This window comes from Aphanomyces invadans (genome assembly GCF_000520115.1).
Source record: "Aphanomyces invadans strain NJM9701 unplaced genomic scaffold supercont1.23, whole genome shotgun sequence".
Classification (NCBI taxonomy): domain Eukaryota; phylum Oomycota; class Saprolegniomycetes; order Saprolegniales; family Verrucalvaceae; genus Aphanomyces; species Aphanomyces invadans.
This window is the reverse complement of record NW_008580168.1, coordinates 758,907-778,091: the sequence shown is the minus strand read 5'-3', so window position 1 is coordinate 778,091 and position 19,185 is coordinate 758,907. Positions and strand designations below refer to the sequence as shown.

Sequence of the window (19,185 nt, the reverse complement as noted above, 5' to 3'; positions counted from 1 at the left end):
ACAATCCCCCAAGACAACTCATTTCCAAGCGCAAACGAGGAGCATCCTAGGCTCGCATGACTCATGATCCAGTCGTCACGTGGCATGGCGAGGATGCTGTCCACCTGGTCGACCGTCTCGGTGGATGGTCGAATTACGCTCATATTATTCAGTCTATTTCGAGCGATAAAGTGAACCGATGAACCAAGTTGATTGGCCAGCGCCCAGCATTCACGAGAATTGCACCGCCAAGCCGCAGCGGCCCCGACCATGACCACGGGGCTCCAATTCGTCAAGAACGTGATCGCTCAACACGCCGTCGTGGTGTTCTCGAAGACGACGTGCCCATACTGCGTGATGGCGAAGGAAGTGCTCCAGTCCACTGGCGCCGCGTTTCACGTCGTCGAACTGAATCGCATGGGCGACGAACCCACGGGCGACGATGTCCAGAATGCATGCTTCCAACTCACGGGCCAGCGCACGGTGCCCAACGTGTTCATCGGCGGTTCGTCCATTGGAGGTGGTAGCGACACCAAGGCGTTGCACCAAGCTGGTAAACTCGTCCCGATGCTCCGCGAAGCGGGCGCGCTGCGTTAAGCGATCGGGCACACATGCGTCGGACATCTTGGTTCGTTGTCATACAATACAATCATTACACCTTATCGACGTCCAATACGCAGCAGCAACTACTCTTCTTCTTGGACAACTTGAGCGGGGTAAAATTTCCACGCCGCAATGCGCTCCACCGCTGGCGCAGGTTGCTGGGAGCCGCCGCTCATCAGCCACTTTGTCGGCTCCTTGAGCAACGTGCAGAGCTCTTCGCTCACCGTGCGCTTTCGGGGAGCTTGGTGCTTGGATGCGAGCTGCAGGATCGTCGTGTCCAAGGGATTGTTCGGGTCCAGCACTCTCGTGGCGTCCCGCACTTGATCCTTGCCCTGCTGAGCCGCCTCGGCAAACGACCATGTCACGCTGCGTTTGAATGGAGAGATCTAGCACACGGTCCATTATCCTAGCCTCGACACCGACGGGAGATCTGTCGTACCGGCGGCTTGGATTTGGTTTCAACAGCGAGCGACTTCCACATCTCCTCGTCTGGTGAGAGCGAGGCGACGTCTGGCAAGTTCAAATGAACCCCTGGCTCGACCTCGTTCATGACGCTCTTGCGCTGCCCTTTGCGCCACTCAGCGAGCTGCTTCTCGCTCCATTCATCCAGTGGTTGGTTGGTCGAGTCGTCGACGGGCTTGACGACCTCTGCAGTGCCAGCCAACCCCTCCGTATGTGTCGCCATTGCTTCCAGTAACTCGGGTGTGCGATTAATGCTGAACGTGCCGTCTTTGTGCATTTGGACAAGCTCATCGAGCTGTCGGCTATGCGGCAACCAGTGCTTGGTCACGACGCTGTACGCTTCGCTATGCCGCGTGCTGAGGCCTAGGCAAGTCCATCGAACTTCATCATCCAGTACACAAGTCGACAAGCCAGTTACCTTTGGGCACGACGCAGTGTTGCTGGATCAAATGAAGCAGCTCGGGCGTGCGCTCAGAGTGCAGCTTTCGGTTGTTGATGCACCGTTCGGCGTGCTGAACCAACTCTTCCAACAACGTCATGTTTTCGTTGTACCGCCACAAGATTGTCTGGAGCGCTTCGTGTTCTCGCGAACGGAGCTGGTAGCATTTCGTGTTGATTTCCTTGAGCAAGTGCTCTGCCTTGAGCATGTGCATCTTGTTCTCGCCAGACATGAGGAGCAAGTCGTCGAGCAGGACCTTGACACCGACGCCGATTTGGGCGGTCGGAGACGTGTCGCACCATCCAACACCGCGCTGCCACCATCGGTGGCGGATCGCAAACGCGGCCGACGCCCACTGCAAGCGCTGCATGTAGTACGGTCCGTCCAGGTGCTTGAGCTTGATCGGAGTATCGTCGCACCCGAGCAACCAGTCCGCCATCATGTACCCGAGCGTCAACTTGGACTTGTCGTCCGGCAGCGACGTTTGCTGAATCGAATCAAACGATAAGTGGATGTCCATCGCGTCGACGGCCGTCTGCGTCGCTACGTCGAATCGAGACGCGAACGACGTGTGCTTTTGGAATGCATTCGCGGTAGTACGGAGGGCGGCGTAGTATGCCATGGCCTTCGCGTTCTCGGCCGTCGGCAACACCTGGACCAGCGACTCGGAAGCGGGTTTAATCTTGCTTGGATTCGTCCGCGCTGCCTGGAGAAGCTCGTCGCGTGTAAACGCTTCGACAGGAAGACGCGTGTTGAGTGGCATCAGCGCCACTGCCATGTCTTCCTTCGTCATGACTTGGTCGCGCTTGGCATGAACCAGCGCGCGGGCACATCGGTCCAGTGCCGCGTAACCTGTTGGAGTTCCATCAGTCCCACGAAACGATAAGCAACGCGTACCCGCAAGACGGGCCGAGTACGTTTCGTGAACGAGCCACGCATGGAATCGGTGAACCAAGACCATGTAGTCGCCGCTCATGTCCAGCTCAACAACATCTGCGAGTTCCTTCTCCAGCGCTGGGGACGGCACTGGGAACGTTTTCACGAGTGAATTGCGCTTTCGCATGGCTTCCACCAAGAGCTGCTTGCGCAATGCCTCCACGTGGCTGTCGACAATGCCTAATCGACCATGCTCCTGGTTCGTGCCTGCACAAAGTTCGTGCGTTAGGACTCTGCCTTTCATCAACGTGGATGGCGTACCAATAGCGTTCGTGTTGATGCGCACCCCGCGGCAAAAGACTGGATCGCCCTTCTTGTCCATGTTACGGTCGACGAGCAAGTCCTGGATGTCTGATGTCTTTAACGGTAGCGGCACTTCCTTGACCTGGTTCGCGACCATGATCGTGCACACTTTGGCGTAGCTCGCGTTAGCCGGGACATTGATGCCAAGGCGTGCCAGGTGCTCCTTTTGCATCGTGTTCAACAAGCCCTTGACCAGGTCTTCGGCTTCCGTGGTTGGCAAATACCGCTTCTTGAGCTCGTACAAGAGTTCGGTAAATGTTTCGGGGACAGTCAGCTCGTGATTCTGGTTGACGCAATGCTTGACCTGTGCATGGTGGCACCCGGATAGAGTCAAGCGATGCAAACCAGCCGAACGCGACGTACCTTCCACAGCAAGTCGCCCTTTCCCACATCTTCCAACACATCATACAACTCGACGACGCGCTCGGGGTTCGGCAAGGCCGCGCCTTGCTCAACTTGCAGCTCGAGAATGTCGATTTCGTCGAGCACAGCACGCGGCCACAGACCTGAAGACTTGCGAATCTGCTCGATTTGACCCACCGACATGGACCTGCAGAAGTGTAAAGCATGTATCCACACGACATGAGACAACGTACTTTGGCAAGACACCGCGGTCGATGAGCGCCGCCCGGACGTTCTCGGGCGTGTACAGCATTTCCTGTTTGGTGATGAGGAGCCGAGAGTCCCGCCCGTGTTCGGAATATGCGAGCCAGTTGTCCCTCTCGGCATCGGTCGTGATGCGGTGGTAAGGCAACCGCATCAATTCCCGGCGCGATTCTTCTTGAGCGTACCATTCCAGCAACCCCTCGACGCTTTCTTCGTCGTGGGTCTTGCTCGATGGCAAGTTCGCATGGTCTTTAATCAAGTTGAACTTGCGCAGCGCCAACGGAGCTTCCTGGCAATGGATCTTGTGCGCCAGCTGCATTTCCAAAAAGTCCCCGAGCCACGTCTCGACCTGCTGCCATCGCGCCGTGACGGCTTTTAGCGCGACTTCGTCGACTTCGCTGAACCCTTCGCACTGCTCGTTTAAGAGCATCAAGAGGTCGTTCGTTCGGCGCCAGTGTAACCCGTGGGTGTCCATGAGGCGCAGTTCGTTGATTGGACCGTCATGCTTTGTCAGTGCTACCCACCGAAACTGCACCGTCGACACTGCGTCGGCATGGCGGGCATTGAGGCCTTTCGAGCACGTTTGAGCGACAAAGTTGAGCAGCAGCGGCGCGCGACCCATGTGCAGCTTGTTGCGCTCCTTCATTTGAACCAGCTCTTCCAGCGCAGCCTCCAGAGCAAGCCACTTGCCTTGTACTTGTAGCCACGCAGTGCTCCGAAGCACATCGAGGCCTTCGATCTCCTCCTGCACAAGGGTGAAGTCAGTGGACAAGTCGGCTGTGATCGAGATGGCATGATACCTCGACTTCCGCAATGAGCTGCGGCGTGCGCGACGCATGAATCTGCGGCTGGGCCTGCATTTCGAGCAATTCGTTCAATTTTGGCTGCAAGTTGATCCATCGGGTGTGCACTTTGACGACAACTTCGCGGTACATGTTGACTTGGGACGAAAAGTTAACTAAGAACGTTGGAAGCTGTCGCTTGTGGCTCAAAAAGATGTCCCACACGTGCTCGAGCAGCGTGGGTGTTGTTTCCCAGTGCAATTTGCCCGTCGACTGGGCCTTGAGAGCTTCCAGGTACCCCAGGAGCGTCTGCCAACGGCGGCGCTGGGCTGGGACAACCGCGGAATTGACCCGGCGACGCGCCACTTCGAACTGGTAAATGTACTTGGCCTTGTACTCTTTCAGGATCGAGATCGCTGTTTCGAGGAGGGACACCTGTCGCGCCGCACATGGTGAGAGTTCTTACGACAAGAGTGCTGCTACCTCCGAGAACGTGAGCTGTGTCCTGACGTGGACAGTGCCGCGGCGTAGAATCCGATCGTAGCCCGAGTTTGCGGGATTATGCTGGTCCCGATAGACGCGGTCCAAGTGCAGGGCGTACTGTTGGTTGTGTTCCTTGCGGTCGATGAGGTCGATGAGAGGGATGTTGGCGACCCCGACAAGCTCGTCTCGACTCGCTGCGTGGTTTTTCGCGTCTTGGTCGACAAAAATCGATATCTTGACGTAGGCGCGCATCAAGTCGCTGAGGAGCTGTGTCAGCTGAATGACGCGCGTCCGTTTTTGTAGCCCGTCAAACGCTTGAAAGTCCTCCTGGATGAACGAGTGGCCGTCGTGAGCAGCTTGCAACCACACATTTTATGTATGTACATTGTCCAAGTCGTCGACTTCGTCTTCGAAGAACGTCAAGAGCGCCTGCGCCGTCGCCAGTGGAACGTGGGGAGCCTTGGACATGGCGGTCATTTCGTCGAGCTTGGGCAATAGCTTTCGGGTGCACACGCCGTGCAACTTGAGCAGCGTGCTGCGCAAACGATCGGTGGCAATGTCAAAAGGCGACCGCTGCTCAACGTCCACTTCAGTGGCATCGACCATGTCTTCGTCAACATAGTCCGCCGACCACTTGCGTCGGGCCATCGAACGAGACGACGTGCCGCCTCGCATCTGAACCTAGAAGTGTGTACGGTCAATGGGTGGACTGAATGAGGCTACGAAAACCCACCAATTCCAGGACCGTCTCGGCAGTGGCCAGTCCCGCGGCCAAAATGTGCTTTGCTTGAACTTGGTTGAGGGACGTGGGCTGGGGCGGCGGAGACGCTGTCGCCACCGTCAACGCGCGCTGGTCGCGGTTTCTGCGTCCCGTGGGCTTCAGGTTTGATTGAGAGTGTAAGAGGCGAACGAGCCGCAGCAGTTTTTGGACTTCTTTCTCTTGCTCAATGGCATTGTTGGCCACAATGACGTCGGCAAGCTTGTCAGCCAGGCCACGTTCGGCGTGCTAACACAAAGAATGGCGGCAACCTGTGAGAACGAGCGAGAATCGAACAGCCAATCTGCCACCTGACGTACCTTTGTTTTGAACTTCATGGACTGTGTCAAGAGTTCCATGGGGCTCAAAATCCACTTGTCCCGCGCCGAGCCGAGGCGCGCCAGGACCTTGGATCCTTCAGCCACTTGCGTGTCACGACACACGCGGAACGTAATGTTGCCTTGGGGTTCTTTGTTGAGCGGGTCGCCCTTGACAAACAGCACTTCTGTCCGCGTCGCCTAGAGGTCACCATGGAGCGTCGTGAGGTTTATCATGGACGCAATAACCTTTACCTCCCTATCTTGAATCGACGCCAACGGGGCAGTGTGAATGCCAATGGTCTTGCCGGTCGTGTTGCTCACAACTTCCAGCGCCAGCATCGTCATGTGCGTCAAATCCACCGTCGGCTACAACGAAGCGGAGTGAGATGGGCCACGCACGGATGTGGCAGAGGTACGTGGCCAAAGAAGAACTTTTTGACGTTTTGGCTCTTATCCCAGTCGGGATGTTTGCTCTTCAGTGATTCCGTCGTTGTCGTGCGGGGGTACTCGATGTCCCTCAAGTCTCGAACGACCTACACGGCCATATCCATGCGATCATCGTGCACTGGCATGGACAAGTCGTACCGCGCCGTCCGACGTCACAGTGTACCCGAATCGATTGCGCCCGCCATTTGGTGGGACTTCGTTAGTCAACAAGTACACCTTGACGCAAATGTCTTCGTCCTGGCGCTGCCCTTCTCGCGTCATGGTCGTGTACAAGTCGCGAGCACTGAGTACTTCAACGGTCAAGTTGTCCAGGCGAATGTCGGCCAAGGCAATCGAATGGGGGACCGCATCGGGGTCGTCGACAAAGCAAACGTCGCACCGACTAGCCGATGTACCCACAGTTCCCATGACGACTGCCGGACACAGCGGCAGCAAATCCTACGAGCATTGTTACTCCTTGGGCAGCAAGACGCGATTTGCAGTACGTGGCGCAATTGGCATTCGCGGCGTAGGGACTCTTCCGCCAAGTTGACTTGGAACGTTGTCCCGTCGGACGTCATGACATCCAGACGGACGTCGTCCAGCGCCTTGAGGGCCAGCTGAGGCCTTGGCGCTCCTGTGTGATCTCCGTTCGAAATGCCCACAACGAGAACTGCGTCAGTCGGTGCGGTGCGCGCATCGGTGTGGCTAAAGCTCCACTGGTCCTTCACGTGAACCAAGCACGTTACTCCTGACATCAACAGCACGATATCGTTTGCGCGATCGAGTGCCACGGCCGCCGATTCTGCAGCTGAGGTCGGGACGGCGTCGCAAAGAGGCACGAGGACTTCGAAGTGCACGTGAACGGTCAGCAAGGATGGCGCGACTCCTTTGATGCGCTTGCCAGTGCTGACATACGTCGCATCCATCGAGCCCAGAAGGGATAGCGACACGTCGTTGACGGCTTTGCCATTGACAGAGGACGTGATCTTGGCGACTCGAATCGACGGAAGATCTTGTGTCCACGGCTGCCCTTGCAGGATGATCTCAAGCAGAAGCCGCGTCATGACGGCCCCGAGCTCTTTGGCCTTCCACTGGTCGATGAGGGCACGGAACGCTCGAGAATGTGTCCCCGCGATGTTGATCGATCCGTGGACCGACACATATGGCTCCGGCGCGATGGTCACGGACACGATGTTTGCCCACGAGATGTGATCTTGCGGCTGGTTTTTCAGCTGCATCACCTTGCGCTTGTCGACGTCGACAAACTTGGATCCGATCGTGTACCCGTGGTATTGTCCTTGTATCTTTGGCGCCACGTCGTCGCGTTCGATGAGCTGAATGAGATGGCCACGGAGGCCATCGCGCGCATGCACGGACCCGACGGGCCCCGGAAGCTCCAAAATCGTTTGGATCACATTCACGTCTTGCCACAAGTGAACCAAACTGGACGCGGTAGCGCTTCCGGGTTGCCCGCACGCTGCGTCGACAACATACACAGATGCAAGCTTGTATCGATCCGTGCTCCATCCTTCATGGCAAAGTCGGATGGCTTCGCGAGGGATTGCCGTCGCTAGTGCCCAACTCTGGTCGACCAAGACATCGTATGCATCGCCGTCCGCGTGGACGTTGTTGACAACACCCCGCACGAGCGTTGTGGTTGAGGTCGGGCTGATGCGGTCGCGAACGACGTTGGCTTCAATGGCCAACGACCCTTCAAGAAACTGGACCGAGTACGTTCCGTTGCCGTGGCCTTTAATGATCTTGGCCGCCCTGTTTGCCTTGCCTTGCTCCGACGACACCTACCAACATCCACAGCTAAGCACATACAAGATAGAGATGGGCTCTCTCGTACATGCACAAATTCATGGGGCTGGAGCTGGGGCATGACATCTGCGACAGGGTACCGCGGCAAGATTTGCACGAGCTGGTCGCGGCGAACCCACAACTCCCGCGGGCGATTCGACACTGGCGGCACTTCGTCCGTGTACGAAACCAAGTACGGCATCTCTGGGATGTCATGAGCCGCGTTGTACTCGACAATCGTGGCTTTGCGCAGCTCGTAAACGCTCGTCGCAGCGTCTCCAACGTACACCGCGTCGCCGGGGTGGAGAGGTGGAAGGAGCGCATCTGGAATTGGCGCGACGGACCAGTGCAAGTTGGACGCCACCAGGACATCCACGAACTCGTCGGGGTACGTCTTGAGCACGCGGCCAGGGTAGAACTTGGCGGCCACCTCGGATTTATTTGTGCCAAGGAGCCGTACGTCTACCAAGTGACCAACTTGGATCGTCGCACGAGCTGGAATATACGCGTGAATGTTGTCGCCGACGTGAAGTTGCGGCAACGACCGGGTTGCCGTCGCCCCATCGGGCTCGACTAGACGCACTGTGACCGCACGTTCCATGTTTGGAAAAAGGTGTTACCTGTCCAGTCGCAGAGTGACGCCAGCGTCGAGACAAGTCGCGGCGTGAGCTCGCCGTGCAGCCGACCAGTGAGCTGCGACTTGGCTTCGGCAACAAAGCTCAGGAGTTTGGACCATCGCGTCAAGATGTCATCCAGCGGCACCGTGTGGCGAAAGGGCACGCGATCCTTCGTGTTGGTGGCCAACGCGTGGTGCAGCACAAACAAGAGCAACTTGGGTGTATGCTTCCAATGCAATAGAGAGCTCGCGTGCATCGTGTGCAGCTGCGCCAAGAGCAAGTCGCCGACGTTTTGACCGGGCGACACTTGGACGTTGCACACATCCCACAAAAACTGCTCGGCCGTCTCGCCCAGGGCTGCCACGCTTCTCGCGTCAAACTCGAGGCTCGCGTGCTGGTACGTCTCGTTCAACACCCTGCACGACATATCTCTTGAATCCAATGTCGGCATGTCCACACGATGCGTTACCGTTTGATGTAGTCGGCCCGGTTGAGGCCGATAAACGACACAACCAACGACACCTGGATCGCGCTCGCGTCGCCTTTGTCCGTGCACTTGCACGTGACGACCACCACCGTGTTGTCCATGGCCGGATGCAATGACCATGTTCCCAAAAACGTGCGACCGTTCTCAATGTGATGGAGCACCACATCGTACGTAGCGACGCGGCTAACGTCGTACGAAAGACCACACACAAGTTGCTGATTGACGTGGTCGCGCAGAGGCTTCTTGCTGTCGTGGGTCATTTGCTCCGCCTTCGAATCGTACATGATCATGTGTCCTTCGTTCGTACGAGGGACGAGCGCCCACGTCATTGTGTCGAGGTGCTCGTCGTTGTCGACGCGGGAGAGCAAAATTTCGGCGGCAAACCGAGTCAAGTGGTTGGCAGTGGTGTTTACGACTTGCGTCGACACTGCCGTCGGGTTCGTCACTGCTGCATTCTTGTCGTCGACGTAGTCTTGGTGGGTCAGCTTTAGTTTGAAGCGCAGACGACCTAACACCCCGTCTTCCTCCGAGTTGCCTAGACACAGAGCAACCGATTGTCACAAGGACGCATTCGTCGGTGACGAACCTTTGGCTTTCGCCCACGCAGACTGTCCGGCCTTGGTGTCGCGGAGAAGCCGCTCAAACACTTCGACTTCGCCGTCCTTGGACACGTCCAGGATCGTCGACGTCGGCGTTCCCCCGGGCCCGGAATGGTGCAGCTTGACCTTGCGGATGTAGCCGCGCTCGTCTTTGCCAAATTCGAGCTTGAGGTAGCCCATCGGGTCGTTGGCGCTGTACGTGTCATGGTCAAATATGCGAAGGACCAGTGCTTTCTTGTCGTGCAAGTGTGTTTCGTCGGTGCGCCCGAGGGTGAATTGCTGGTTCTTCCACTTGGGGTTGAGTGTGCTGGGCACGATGTCCGTCTTGCCGCACGCTTTTTCCTCGTCTTGCAAGTTTACAAGCAGCACGACAACGTACGGATCGGACGTGCGGATGTCGGAAATGATAAGTTTCCGGCCCTCGACAATGTCCACTTGTAGAACCGACAGGACGGGCGGCTTGTTGCCTTTGGCCGGCGACCCCAACGGCGACGAAATCGTCTTTTTGAGGCGATTGAACCAGTTCGAGTCGTTGACGGAACTTGCTTTCATTTGCATTTGAATTGCCCGTTCGACTTGGTGCGCCAGTGGCGGCGGCAATGGCGTGCTTCCCAAGCACGTTTTCTTGTCGTGCTTTCGCATTTCGACGCGGACACGCACCATGCCAAGCTCCCGGCGCTGTACCATGCCTCGCTCAGGCGCAAGTTTGTACCACCAGTCGATTTCGCGCTGCTCGGACAGCGACTGCAATTGAATCTTTAAGCATCCCATGGGGGTTTCGCCGTTGGACATCTCGGCAAACCGGTTGACACAGCCCTCCAAGTCCGTGGGGTGGAACGTGTAGTTGAGATCAAGGCACTTGTCGCGGACTTTGGCAGGGTCCAAGTCGCCGTCCATCGTGCGAAAGTCTTCGCGGAGCATGTCCTTTTCAATCACGGTCTCCATCTGGTCGCTGTACTCGACATCGTACAGCAAAAACCGGTCGCGAATCGCCACCGGCTGCTCCAACCACGACGCCCGCGTCGTGATTTTGTACTCTTGGAGGAGTTTCTTCAACCGGGGCGGCGCTGCTTCGATCAAGAATTGCTTCTTCACGGGGTACGTGGCGTCTGTGAACGGCGTGCGGATGACTACAATGCGCGCGGGATACTCGTAGCCTAGCTAAAGCGTTAGGTTCACAGCTCGATTCCGAGATCGCGACGGTACCTGGGGTGTACTTGCGAGGGTCTGTCGGCCCTGGATCAAAGCGATTGCTGCGACCGTACTTGGCAGAAATCGCGAGCCCCTCCGACCCTGCTTTCTTGAGCTCCGCACGCACCTTTGCACGGTGTTCCTTGACATGGCGATCCGAGCTCCGTGCGGCGACGTGGTCATGGCCAAACACGCGATTCATCAAATGCTGGAACGAACCTTCGAGGTCGGCGGACGAAAAGTTGAGCGAGTGTTGCATGCACTTGGCATGCAACACGTTGGCATTCAAGCGCGACACGAGGACCTTTTGTCGCTTCTCCAACGTGACTTTGACGCCTGCCATGAGCATCGCCTGCATCCACACTTGCGAGTCTTGCGCCTTGAGCACCAACTTGGCCTTACACTCGATGTTGCCGAGAAAACTTGCGTCCAGGTCGGCGTCCGTCATGCGGACCAACTTGCTCGTCGTCGGATGCGGAGCCAGGAACACTGGCTGTCGGATCTCAAAGCAGTCGGGACCGTGGACTTTGGGGTTTGCGTACGTCACGATCGTGTGGGTGACGGACAAATCCACGATTGCGGTCGCGTTTGTCGAGTTGACAGACTCGTAGAGGTACAGCAACTTGGAATCGGGGCGGAAGATGCAGTACCGCCATTGCCATAGCGAGTCTTGGGGCAGCCCTAATGACGTGGACACGTTGGGAACAGTCCAGGTGGGGACGTTGAAGCGTCCGAGGTTCTCGACGGCGTCGACGGCACTGCCGATCAGCGACGACACGGCGCTCACGGTGCCAAGGAATCCCGCGGCGTGGCTCGTCAGCTTTTTGCAAAACAATTCGCCTTCGCTCGTGTCGCAGTCCACTTCGTGCACCAAGTCCAACGGCGCCGTGCTATCCGACGCGTGGATGTGCAATCGTTCAAACTCGAGCGCGTGCATGCGGTAGAATCGGTCCGCCTTGTCGGCAAAATCGCGCTTTTCACTGACGCTTTCCAAGTGGCCGACGTCGAAGAGCGCCTTGAGCCACACCGTGACGTGTTCGCGGCCTTCCGGCGCTTGCATCGCCTCGGCATTCACCTTGAGCTCGGGATCGTTCCAGTGCAGCTTGGAGCTGTTGTCGCTCAGTTCGTTCCATGCAAACTGGACCCACTCGTCCTGCCACAAGACACTCGGACGCCGAAGGATCCACGATACAATTCCTTCGCCAGTAAAGCATGCCGAATACTTGAGCAGCAAGCCTGCCCCATCCGTGAGAACTCGACATAGTAGAGCACGTTACCTCGCTCCGTGGGCAAGAAGTCGCTGTACGGCGCAAGAGCATCTTGTCGGGCCTTGCGCAGCGCGAGCCACGTGTCCAACGTTGCATCTGGCAGCGGGAGTGCTGGGAGTGTTTTGACTCCGGCAATCATGAGCAGTTGCATTTCCAAGTCGACAACAATCTTCTTGCGCACGTGGACGCTCATTTCGTTGATGCGGCGATTGAGCCACTCGCTGTCGGGGTGGGCGCTCAACGTGTGGACCGCATTGAACTTGAGCATGTCGTCGTGGGACAGCCCTTCAAATTCGTCAAAGAGGGCGATTTCGCGCAGGGCGCCAAGCACGTGGCGGTAGATGGCATTGAGTGCGGTCCCTAAGTTGTCGATCTGTCGGTTTTGGCGAGCTGTGAGCGACCCACGCAGAGCTTGGCGTCGCGCCAAGTACGTGTACTCGACGACTGTTTCCGGGACCCACATCGCCTTCCAGTTGAACGACGCCATCCGTTTCTCCTTGGCCAAGACATCTTCGTACCATTCCGCGACCCCCTTCGTCGATGCAATCGTTGGGGTGGCCAGAGTCTGCGCACTGGTCGGCAAAATCACATCGTCGTCTACGAGGAGAGGCGTGCACGTGGTGCGACAATGAATCGCGCCATAGAATTTGTTGTAGGGCTGGGACATCTCTGGAGGGACGACTTTGAGATGCCAGTTGCCCATGCCTTCTTCGCACGCGCTCAAGTCGATCTTGACGAGTCCCAAGCACGGTTGGTCCAGCGACGGAGTGTCGGCAGTCCCTTGATCCACAACACGTACAACCAAGGCCGCGGTCGAGTCCACGAGAGGCTTCTCGAGCAGAAGAGGGGGAACTGTGCTAAGGCTCACGCTGCCTGGGTTATTCGTGCCAGCGGGCACAACATACGTCCATGCGGACGTCGTTGCAGCGGGTGCCTTGTCCTTTTTGCCCCAAATCCCACCAAACTTGGGGACCTTGGCGTGCGCGTCTTCCGAGGGAGTTGCCGTCATCGTGGCAGCCATGATCTCTCCGCGCTGGTTTGTTGTGACCGTGCGCTCGTTTGGATACGAAACCAGCGTCACGACAACGGCAGGACGGACGGTCGGGTTCGGCAGCAGAAACTCTGTCAATGACAGCACTTGCAGCTGCACTTGCTCCCACTTGCCATGCATGGTGGGGGCCGCCAAGGTCGTGTCGGTGGCATCGTTGAACGCGTTGACAGGTTTCAAAGTTCGAATGGGCACGCGAGACAAATAGTCGGCGCTCCCGCCGTTGCCCCCGACGAGTTTGACGTCGACGGTGCCATCGCCGCGAACGTACGCGATTTCGCCTTGGACGTCGTAGCTCATGAGTGTCCGAATCTTGGATATCGAGTCCAAGCTGTCTTCGAACAGGACCAGGTACATGTCTGTGGGGAACGGTGTGTAGTGGCGAATGCGGGCGGGAAAGTAATTGCCCCCGTCGACTCCGCACTTGCGGAACGCCAGCACCTTTTGGTCATACTCGAGGACTTCCATAACGGGATTCGGGTCGACGTCGCCCCACGGCGTGACTTTGCGCAGTTGCGACCGCGGAATGACGACCGTGTTGTTGACTTCGCCCGGGTTGCCGAGATTCTTGAGCGCGGACGTGTCCAGGTCAGCCCAATCGCGGTCGTAAAAGTGAATCGACAGGTGCGACATTTGCGTAATGTCGTACGTGGACCCAAAGACAAACTCTTGCGCAGGCCACACGGGGTTTCTGCTCTCGTACACGGTGAGACTCTGGCGCTTTGCTGCCAACAGCACGTCGCCGGTGCCCCACACGGGGGTGATGGTAAAGAACGGATCCGCTTCCGCGTTTCGATCGCACGTGATCAAGTTGCGCCCACACATGACGGTCACGCGGACGTCGTACGGAAAGCCTTCGTTGCGGTACACGACGGTGTCGACGTTGTCGCTTAGCAGGCGATTGTAGCTCAGCTGCAACTGGAATCGATCTGTCTTCCACTGGGGCTCGGTTCCACCCACGGACACCGTCCTAGCAGCGCCATGTCGCGATGGGGCTCATCAACATGGAGTCATGCCCTTACCGAACGATCTGGCCTTCTTCGTACACTGCCTCTTCGTCCTCCATCGACAGCACGGCGTCGCCCCCCGCGGAGACCTCGCTGTTCACAGACAGCGCCGACGTCATGGTCGTCAGGAGCTGGTTCTGGCGCATGAGCAACTTGGCCAAGACGGTAGCGTTTCCCCTGACTTCTGTTTCAAGGCAGAGCTCACCCAAGTGCACGTTTTGCTGCCCAAAGTAGTCAGATGATCCGACACACAAATCAACACGGTTGGTTCACCTTTTTCATCCAAGGTTCGGGGGTGATGGGGTAGCGCTTTGTGACAGCGACCGAGCTGATCGACGTTGTGGTCGCCGACGCCTGGCACAGGTCTTGGAGCGGAATCTCGACGCGACCGAGCGGCGTGCTCTTGCCAATGTTGTTGTGGTCCTTCACATGCACGAGCAAACACTTGGCGTCGTTCAGGTCGATGTTCTACCAGCCACAACGCGCGTGAGGATTCGGCGGGAGCGTCCACCGCTGCCTTACGAAGCCAAACATGAACTCTTCGTGCTTCCACACAGGGTTGAGCGTCTTGCTCACGACAGCCGTCCGTTTCTTTTCTTGTTCGAACGGCACGTCTTGGGCGTTCGTGAGGAAGAGCGTGCAGTACGGATCGCTGTAGCCGTTCATGTCGCCCGCGATGAAGTTGTGACCCGACACAACCCGGACGCGTAGGTACGGCCGGTCTTCTGCCATCGCTTGGTTTCGTTCGATGCGCGCTTCGTGGCGCCCGATGCGCTGGCGACTCGGTGAGACTTCGCCTGCCACGGGGGTTTTCCCCCAAATTGCCTGGCGCACGGCTCCCACGTTCAAGTTGATTTCGCGTCCTGACAATGGACCATGACCATCGCTTGCCGTGCACCGCTCCATCCTACCATCGCTATCGTGTTGGACAACTCGCTGAGACTGCATGGGCTTGAGGCCGGGCGCTGCTTTGTGTGCCTTTCGCGCCAGGTACGGTTTATAGATGCGCTTGGCTTTCGTGACTGCGGCAGTCGGCTCCACGTCAATGCGAGCATAGGTTCCCACCCCAGGCACTGCAAGCGTCAAGTTAGAACTGGACCAGAAGGGACAAGCAACGATACGTACTGTTCATGCGGTCGCCGAGCTGCATGTTATGGACCCCGACAACTGTCACATCGAGCAAAGCGTAGCCCTCGATGTGCCCTCGACTCTGAAACACGTCGTCGGGGGTTTGGTGGCGAGAGTTGGCCTGCACGAGCTGAGCATGGGCGGCGTGGAGGTAGCCATTGACACCGTAGAACTTGGGATGGCGGATTTGGTACCCTTCTTCAGCGCAAGACACGCGAGCCCCGTCCAAGTCGCGCATGGACTGCAGCATTAGGAATTGCGCGCTCTCCAACCTACGCCCGACCGCGTTGAGCTCTGGACGGATCCACGTGCCAAACACAATCAACGTACTCTGTTTGTTCGAGGGATTTTGCGTTGGCAGCAGCATTGATGGCCCTACCACGAGAGGCGTTGTAAGGTTTGCCCAACAACAAGTGCAGCAACGTGGTACCGCTTGATCTGTTCTCGCTGCTGCTTTTCGCCTCGGGTTTCGCCAATGAGGGTTAGCTGGAGCCGCACTTCGCCGACCTTTACAGGTGGCGTCGCGTGCGAGTACAGCGGGTACCAATTGGCCACCTACAGACGAACGATCGTTGTCAGAGACAGACATGCAAGTTTTCATGGACCTTGAAGGCCGACACGGTGTGGAGGTCGACTTCCACAGACCCCAACGCGACACTCTGCTTGGCGTTCTCGACATGGTACAGGGTAGCTTTGACTGCTCCGGCACGGTCAATGTCGGCGACCTGCTCGAAGCGATGAGTGGTCAGAGGCTCGGAAACGGGCGTACGCGGCCGCAGACAAAGTTGGCGTCGGGAAAGACCGGACAGATCGTTTTGAATTGCACGACCGTGCGAAACAATTCGTGTTTCATTGCTGCACGGGTCTTGGCATCCACGAGCGTGATCTCGCACATGGGATTCACGGCGTGCGTGGGCTGGCCGGACGGATCCTTTGGATCGAAGTACACCAAGTCCTTTGCCGCTACGACCGTGACCTCGAGCCTGTTGTCCGTCTCGTCCAGAGATGACGTGAGCTGGTGCTTGGTGGGACTGGATCCACGCAGCTCCAAGTTGCGAAAAAACTCTGGGAGCCCCGCGCCCTTGAGGTTCATGATTAAATGGAGCTCGCCGTGGTCTCGTTCGTCCATTTGCCGCTCGTTCTGGCCAAACGCGAGCAAGTTGGTCGTCGGCCGGGCGCCCGTGAGTGGCGGGTCGATGTGGAACCAGTGGTCGATCTGCACATCGGGTGTCAGTCGTGCTTGTCGTGGTCGCAGTGTACCGTTTCCGACGACGTGGCGCTCGCTACGCTCATTTTGAAACACCCGAGGGGAACGGTGACGACCCCAATGTTGTCGTCCTTGGAAAAGTTGTCATGGTCGATCACTTCGAATCGAATCGCGCCGACAGTGTTCAGGTCCAATTTCTACAAAAGCATCCGATTGTCAGCGTCGACCCGGCGCGCAACGGCCCCGAAGCACGGTCGTACATCGCCGAAGCGCATGTCAGCATTCCACACGGGGTCAAGCGCCTTGTCGATAATTTTGGTTTTCTGGGACGTGTGCTTGATCGGGAACGCGTTCTTGTCCAGCAACGTGACGACGACGTACGGGTCGCTTGTACCAGACGTATCGGCTGCGATCAAACCCTTGGCTTGGACGACTCGAATATTGAGTAGCACGCCGGCATGGACGACCGACGTGCCTTGACGCGTTAGCTCCCGCGTTTTGGTCGACGGCGGTGGGGGCTCCAGCAGTGGAGCTACAGAGCTTGCCCATTACTGACACGTTGACAAAGGCGGACTACCTTTCGCGACAACATCTTTGGTATAACGAGCCGCTTCAAACAACGCATCCACCCATGCCTTCTTCTCTGCCTAGATGCCACCAACACGGTGTGTTGAATGCAATGTCCCAGAAAGGATGGCAGCGGCGTACTTCGGTCGTGGCTTGCACATAAAACACTTCGGAAGTTGGGGACGACTTGACCGATAAGCACAAGTTGTACCCCTGATCATTGTTCAAACTGACAACGGTGTCCAAGCCGAGCGGGATGCGACGCCGAGGTTCGAGATCCTCTTTCGACTCAAAGTACAGCAACTCGCCCGGCACAAGGCGGAAGTATCGCTTGCGCCAGTTCGTCACGAGCGCCGAGTCCTTGCTCCGCTTCGTGAGGTACCCTTCCTTGAGCACCGGTGGCGGACTCGTCATCGTGTCTCCACCAACGCACTCGACCGACCTGCGGCTTTCGAAAGTGAACGAAACACCTTCGGAACAACGCCGTTTCGACGCGACCGTTCAAGATCCAATCTCTTCGTGGTGAGCGACAGAATGATGGTCACGTGATATCGCCATCACGATGCATGGCCGTTGGGGTGAATGCACGGCGACCAGTTTGCTACATCAAGGACCTTTGGGAGGTAACTTGGTCCTTGGCTCCTTGCACCGCCTTGGTGGCGACACCCTTAATGCGATGCTGTGTGGCGGCGTCACCGAGGACAGGTTGGGATGCGAGCCTTCATGATGGGCCAGTTGCAGTCTCGCCGCGTTGACGGGATGCTGTATTTGTATGCAAATTACATCGTGGGCTTGGATTCATATCTCAACAACAAATTCCATCTCGTGTGAGGTTAAAACAAATCAACAAGTTTTAGATGGATAGACTATTGGTGCTGGGTTGCACGATTCTCGTGATGTCACGCACAAACGGACGCATGCTTAGCAGAGAGAACGACTTGATGGCGCCACTAAATGTTGGAGGCACTACTTGCAGCACCCTCCGGACTGCTTCGACGGCGGTGTCGTGGCTTGGTCCAATCGAAGGAGGGGATCTGGGTTCGAAGCAGGAAATCGGCTTGCGTGAGGCGAGGACGACATCGCCTGCAAGCGTTCGCTTTCCAAGTGCTTCTTTAGCAGGGAGCGAGAAACTGTGTCGAACAATGCTTCAACCCCTTGACCCGTCTGCGCACTCGTTTGGTGCGCCGTCGCGCCGATTTCACGCGCAAATGCTTCGGCACGTCCAAAATGGAACGATGTAGGCAAGTCACATTTGTTCCCAACGACAGCGAGCACAATGTCATCTGCCACGTACTTTCTCAGATCGCTCAACCATCCCTTGACCTGTGATGGAGAAGGTGTGCCCCATGTCAGACGTATGGAGCGTGTACCTTTTCGAACGTGTCTTCCTTTGTGATGTCGAAGACGAGGATGGCAGCCTTGGCGTTGCGGTAGTACATGGGCGTCATGGAGCGAAAGCGCTCTTGGCCTGCAGTATCCCATATTTGAAGTGTCATCTTGTGTTTGTCGAGCGCAATGCGCTTCTGCATGAATGATGCCCCGATCGTCGCTGCAGTCAGCGTGTTGAAGTTGTTGTGGCAGTAGCGGATCGTCAAAGACGTCTTGCCAGTGTCTGTGCAGCCCACGATAACAATCTTGCGATCGATTCCGACTTCGTCCATGCTCCTTTCGTCCGAGGGAGAGTGCGATGGCGATAGGTTGAGCGCGGCAAGAGTTGGAAAGTCGATCGCGATGAAACAACATCAATGAATTCCTGGTATATACAGTTTTACAATATATTGAATTACACAATTCTAATCCTCTATTAGAAATAGTAACTACAATTGACATCGTTTTATGCAAGGCTTATGACTATTAAATAAATGAGTTTCGAGGTCATGTCCAAAGTGTATATTTCTCTTGAAATTCTGTTGTCGTCGAAAACTATGTTTGAAACGCGTTTGAAACACAAATGTTTGAAACACCTCAAAGTGAAAAAAAGATATTTCTGCCATTTTTGTATTCCAACGTTTTTGCGGATTATTCGAAAATTCCATATCGAGAAGCAGAGGGGCTGGAACCATGGAATTGTCCAGGCGACCGCGAAAAAGTGTCCGCGATCCATCTCGTGCACCCCTTCCTAAGAAGTTATGCCGTTGACAAAGAGAACCAGGACAAACGAAGG

General features: G+C 56.9%; 3 protein-coding genes across 3 annotated transcripts; 1 reads left to right on the top strand and 2 right to left on the bottom strand.

Moving 5' to 3' along the window:
• Positions 1-80: 80 nt before the first annotated feature.
• On the top strand, positions 81-665 carry H310_09962 (glutaredoxin). The gene has a single exon (XM_008876187.1). It carries the CDS (start codon positions 250-252, stop codon positions 574-576), a length of 327 nt encoding a protein of 108 aa, XP_008874409.1. The 5' UTR covers positions 81-249; the 3' UTR covers positions 577-665.
• On the bottom strand, positions 221-17,472 carry H310_09961 (hypothetical protein). The gene is made up of 35 exons (XM_008876186.1): positions 17,163-17,472; positions 17,032-17,101; positions 16,715-16,986; positions 16,508-16,651; positions 16,017-16,463; positions 15,853-15,972; positions 15,678-15,802; positions 15,578-15,622; positions 15,245-15,519; positions 15,031-15,192; positions 14,642-14,982; positions 14,393-14,587; positions 14,135-14,340; positions 12,074-14,082; positions 10,812-12,032; positions 9,593-10,762; positions 8,989-9,541; positions 8,523-8,935; positions 7,952-8,475; positions 6,603-7,898; positions 6,256-6,555; positions 6,087-6,203; positions 5,923-6,036; positions 5,671-5,868; positions 5,327-5,599; positions 4,978-5,274; positions 4,594-4,920; positions 4,129-4,545; positions 3,319-4,073; positions 3,086-3,272; positions 2,681-3,026; positions 2,381-2,626; positions 1,463-2,335; positions 1,022-1,407; positions 221-968 (listed from the first exon to the last, which is right to left on the bottom strand). Exons 1-35 carry the CDS (start codon positions 17,433-17,435, stop codon positions 666-668), a joined length of 15,000 nt encoding a protein of 4,999 aa, XP_008874408.1. The 5' UTR covers positions 17,436-17,472; the 3' UTR covers positions 221-665.
• Positions 17,473-17,824: 352 nt separating this feature from the next.
• On the bottom strand, positions 17,825-18,682 carry H310_09960 (hypothetical protein; the record flags this gene model as incomplete). Its single annotated transcript, XM_008876185.1, has 2 exons — positions 17,825-18,344; positions 18,392-18,682. The coding sequence occupies 2 exons, from the start codon at positions 18,680-18,682 to the stop codon at positions 17,988-17,990; spliced, it is 648 nt and encodes a 215-aa protein (XP_008874407.1). The 3' UTR covers positions 17,825-17,987.
• Positions 18,683-19,185: the final 503 nt, after the last annotated feature.